Source organism: Echinops telfairi, unplaced genomic scaffold (assembly GCF_000313985.2).
Source record: "Echinops telfairi isolate 266 unplaced genomic scaffold, ASM31398v2 ScPeMD7_8;HRSCAF=38, whole genome shotgun sequence".
NCBI classification, from domain to species: domain Eukaryota; kingdom Metazoa; phylum Chordata; class Mammalia; order Afrosoricida; family Tenrecidae; genus Echinops; species Echinops telfairi.
In genome coordinates this window covers 1227352-1231851 of record NW_022103905.1, presented here as the reverse complement: position 1 = coordinate 1231851, position 4500 = coordinate 1227352, and the positions used below count along the sequence as shown (strand labels likewise).

Below are 4500 nucleotides of genomic sequence, written 5' to 3'. Positions count from 1 at the left end.
CCCTCCCGAGAACCAGGGAGCCTCCTTATTTATTGCTAACCACGCATCATATCACTTTAGGGGGATCTGATTACAGAATCATACATCACAGAAAGGGGCAGTACAATTCATAGCAACCTACGTCATAGGGAGGGGTTGCAACATAGTCGATACAAGCAATAGGAGGGGGATGATTTAGGGGTGAATGCGCAATAGTAAGAGCGGGGCATAGGGGAGCATGTGTGGCAAGATGAGTGGACCCTGGACTCAATGAGCTTAGTCATCTTAGAGTGGTCCTGGCCTTGCCTTTGGGCACTGCTTCAAGGGAACAGTAGCAGAAGGGGTTGGGGCCTACTTAGGGTGATTCAGACTATACAATCGGGTTGCTCTAGATGGTTGATGTTGAGGAGAATAACCTCTGACCGCCTAGTATACAGTCATTCTCAAGCAGCTAAGTCTGGTGCATATTTTGGGGGGAGACAGCTTGAGAGAAAACCTTCTGTTCCCCACACTTGTGGGTTTTGTTGTTTCTTAGCTAGATGGCTGCCTGTTTGTCTTCAAGCCTTTAAGACCCAGATGCTGTATCATTTGATAGCTGGGCACCATCTGTTTTCTTCACCACTTTTGCTAATGTACCCCCTTTGTCCTCAGCAATCGAGATGGGACAGGCTGGTGTGCTTCTTCCGTGTGGGTTTTGTTGTCTCTCAGCTAGATGGCTGCTTGTTTATCTTCAGGTCTTTAAGACTTCAGGTGCTATATCTTTTGGTAGCTGGGCACCATCCGCTTTCTTCTCCACATTTTCTTGTGCACCCGTTGTCTTCAGCGATCGTCCCAGGCAGGTGAGAACCTCAGACTGCCGATTTGTTAAAACAAAGTGTTCTTGTGTTTAGGGAGTACTTGTGCAGGGGCCCACTGTCCATCTGTTTTCTTAATATACAACCTATAAATATATGTACATAGATCTATTTCCTCCTTGTCATATATAAATACATTTACATCTTTATATGCCTGTATTTACATCTCTATGACTACCCTTTGCCTCCTAGTTCTTTCCTCTGTTTCTTTGTACTTTCCTCTGGTCCCACTATCATGTTCTGCCTTCATTTGAGTTTTAGGCATTCCTCTTGGTTACATTGCCCTTGATCCAGCCCTGCAAGGCCTCCCGCACCCTCCTTGACATTGATTTTGGATCACTTGTTGTTCCCTTGTCCTTGTGCTTGTTAGCACCCTCTTCCTTTCCCACGCCTCCCCTACCCCAATGTTCCTTCCCCGCATCTGTCATCCCGTTGTTCTCTCTTCTGGCTTGTTTATTCCTCCTATCCCTTCCAGGTAGACATGCTATGTACCATCACCAGATTGAGTCCAATGAAGCGACAATAGAAAGTAAAACAATGGCTACAACTACAACACACACACGCATACATATATAACCATATGAATAGTTCAGGGTCTGTCTGTTTTCCTTCACGTGGGCTTTCCAGTCAAGTCTGATGGGGTGCCATGCCCTGACACCGCCTCTATCCCTGGGGACCTCACCGCTCTCTCTGCTCCCCCTGCTGCTATGATGCATGCTCCCAGAGACTGGCATTCGGCATGGTGAGCTCGTGGCGGGCACAGTTCCTGCCGGACACACACCTTTCTTAAACCATGCCATGTTCTCTTGTTCTGTTGTCACAGCTGCCTCTTGATTCATGCACAGGTTCTGCATGAGCACAGTGAAGTGTTCTGAATTCTTATTCTTCTCAAGGATCTCCATAATTAGTTATGATCTACACAGTCGAATGCCTTAGCATAGTCAATAAAAAACAAGTAAATATTATTCTGGTGTTCTCTGCTTTCAACTGAGTTCTAGCAGACATCAGAAATTTTATCCTTTGTTCCATGCCCTCTTTTAAATCCATCCTGAATTTCTAGCAATTTGTACTCTGCTAATGTTCTTGGATGATCTTCAGCAAAGTTTTACATGGATGTGATCTTTGGAATAGGTACAGATACTGGATCTCTTCCTGTCAGTTGGTCAGGTAGCTGTCTTCTAAATTTCTTGGCATAAATAAGTAAGTCGTTCAGTATTTCATCAGCTTGTTGACACATTTCTATTGATATTCCATCAATTCCTGGAACCTTATTTTTTAGCCAATGCCTTCTGTGTAGTTTTCAGTTTCTTTCAGTATCATTAGTTCTTACTCATAAGCTACCTCATACTAACATAATTGAACACTGACTAGTTCTTTTTGGTCCAATGACTGTGTATTCTTATTTGGATGCTTCCTGCATCATTCAATATTTTGTATATAGAATCTTTCAATACTGCCACTCAAGGGTTGAATTTTTTCTTGGGTTCTTTCAGTTTAAGATATGCTGAGCATGTGGGATAACCAAAATTAAAGTGTGCCTATGTTTTTCTTGTCTCCTATCATCTCCCTCCTGTGCTACCCCTCACCCCACCCCACCCCAACACCACCAGCATTGCCGCCTCCACCACCTCCTGAATTCTGCCCTGCTTTCAGCAAAGTGGTTAACCTTCTCAACTGTGATATCATGATGTATATTCTCAGGACCATATTTGAACGAGCAATAGATGCAGAGTCTAACTTGTGGACAGAAGGGATGCTCCAAATGGTATGTTTACCTGGGATGTTTTCTTCACTTTGCAGCCTAGAGAAGACCCCTGGACTAGCTTTCTAATTTCTGTGAGAACCACATCTACAGTACCTGAGACCTAAAGATGAATAAAAATAGATTAGACATGGTATAAAGATCCTTCGTGATCCATTCTCATGTTTCCAGTATCCTAATTTTGGGCAAGCATTTATTCTTTAAAAAACAAACCAAGAAGTTGGCCTGTCCAACAAATGTACAAATGTGCTTGACACGATGGATGGATGGATGGATGGATGGATGGATGGATGGATGGATGGATGGATTGATTGTGATAAGAGTTGTAGGATTAAAATGTAAAATGATTAAAAAAAAGAAGAAGTTGTCCTGTTCATGTGAATAATAAATCCGCTGGCCATGATTACTTAATATTTTAAAATATTTTAAATTTCATATGCATTATTAAGGATATTATAGTACAGGTTTTGAAGGACTACAGACCTCGGCTTTAATCCTGAGCTTCCTACTTTCGGATCGAGTAATCATTTCCTCATTGGTAAAATGGGTGTAAATGTGTTTACTTTAGTGTTGTTATGGTTATTAGGTCATCAAGTGGTAGCAGCTACTTTTTCTTTATATTATTATATAATTTACTTAATCACAACGCATTGTTGTATCTATAACTGGATTTAACACTTGCTTAACTAAATTTTCTTTTTTTTCCTTGCATATTTGTCAGTATGCAGAGCTGTAGCTAGTATCATGATGTACATGCACCTTCATTTTGTTATAAAAGTGATTAATAGCTTCAGTGGAAAGAAAAAAATCAAACCATAGGATTATATTTTAAATAAAAAGCTAGTTAAAATTACTCTTCCTGCCAGCCAGCGTCCTTTCTAGGAGAAGAGCACCACTAAAGGTTTCTGTGTTCTAGAGACCATGCCACACTGGCACAGATAGATCTTTCATTTTTGATGGCTGCATTTTCTACTCTATGAATTTACCATCGTGCATTTTACCTGTGTCTCCTATTAATGAACAATTAGGTTGCTTTTAAATCTTTGTTAGACCAAAGAACATTGAAATTCACATTCTTGTACTAATATTTGTACATTAAATGAATTTATCTATAATCATAATTCCTAGCACTGGAACCGTACCATTATATTTTCATAGATATTGTCAAATTATCCTACAAAAGTGATAAGCCAATTTACTTCTCCATCACCAGTGTAGTGAAAAAGTATTAGCTCACCCAAATCCTTTCCATTCCTGTGTTACTAAAATTCAATGAGTTTGCTGCTTTAAAAAGTGAAAAATAGATTTTCCTATTTCAGTTCACATTTCTGTAATTTTAAGTGAGGTTTAACATCTTTGCTTTGTGTATTCATTATTTCAGCTGTGAGTTGCTTCTTCATAAACTTTGCCCATTTTTATTCCAATTTGCATACCTTATTGTTTTACCTCAGTTTAAAATTTACTTCTGGAAGAGCTACATTTTTTAAAATCTCATATTTTTCTTTTCCAGGCATTTCATATTCTGGCATTGGGTTTACTAGAAGAGAAGCAGCAACTTCAAAAAACTCCTGAAGAAGAAGTTACATTTGACTTTTACCATAAGGCTTCACGTATGTTTGAATATTATTTTTCAACAGTTTTTGTTTTTAGCCAACAAGTAATCTAAAGTTTAGCTCCTTTTAGGTTTTTAATCTGTCAATCCATAAAGTTTAGAAATCCCTGAAATGTTTTTCTTGTCCTAGCATTTAAAAATTTTAGTTCCTGATCTGACCCCGCCATGCCGAGGCAATGCACTGGGGTGGGGGGGTGGGGGTGCAGCGGAACAGCAGGGGAGGGGAGTAGAAAGATCCCCAGGGAATGATGAGGGTGGACATTGGAGACTGGGCATGGTGCCCCAACAGGCTA

The 4500-nt window shown here is 40.2% G+C and overlaps 1 protein-coding gene across 1 annotated transcript in view; it reads left to right on the top strand.

Moving 5' to 3' along the window:
* Positions 1-4500, top strand: part of UBR1 (ubiquitin protein ligase E3 component n-recognin 1) — a 154738-nt gene that overhangs the window by 89712 nt on the left and 60526 nt on the right. Inside the window, exons 25-26 of the mRNA XM_004709383.2 lie at positions 2444-2598; positions 4106-4205. Coding sequence (XP_004709440.1) covers positions 2444-2598; positions 4106-4205 — 255 coding nt within the window. The remainder of the gene's footprint in view (positions 1-2443; positions 2599-4105; positions 4206-4500) is intronic.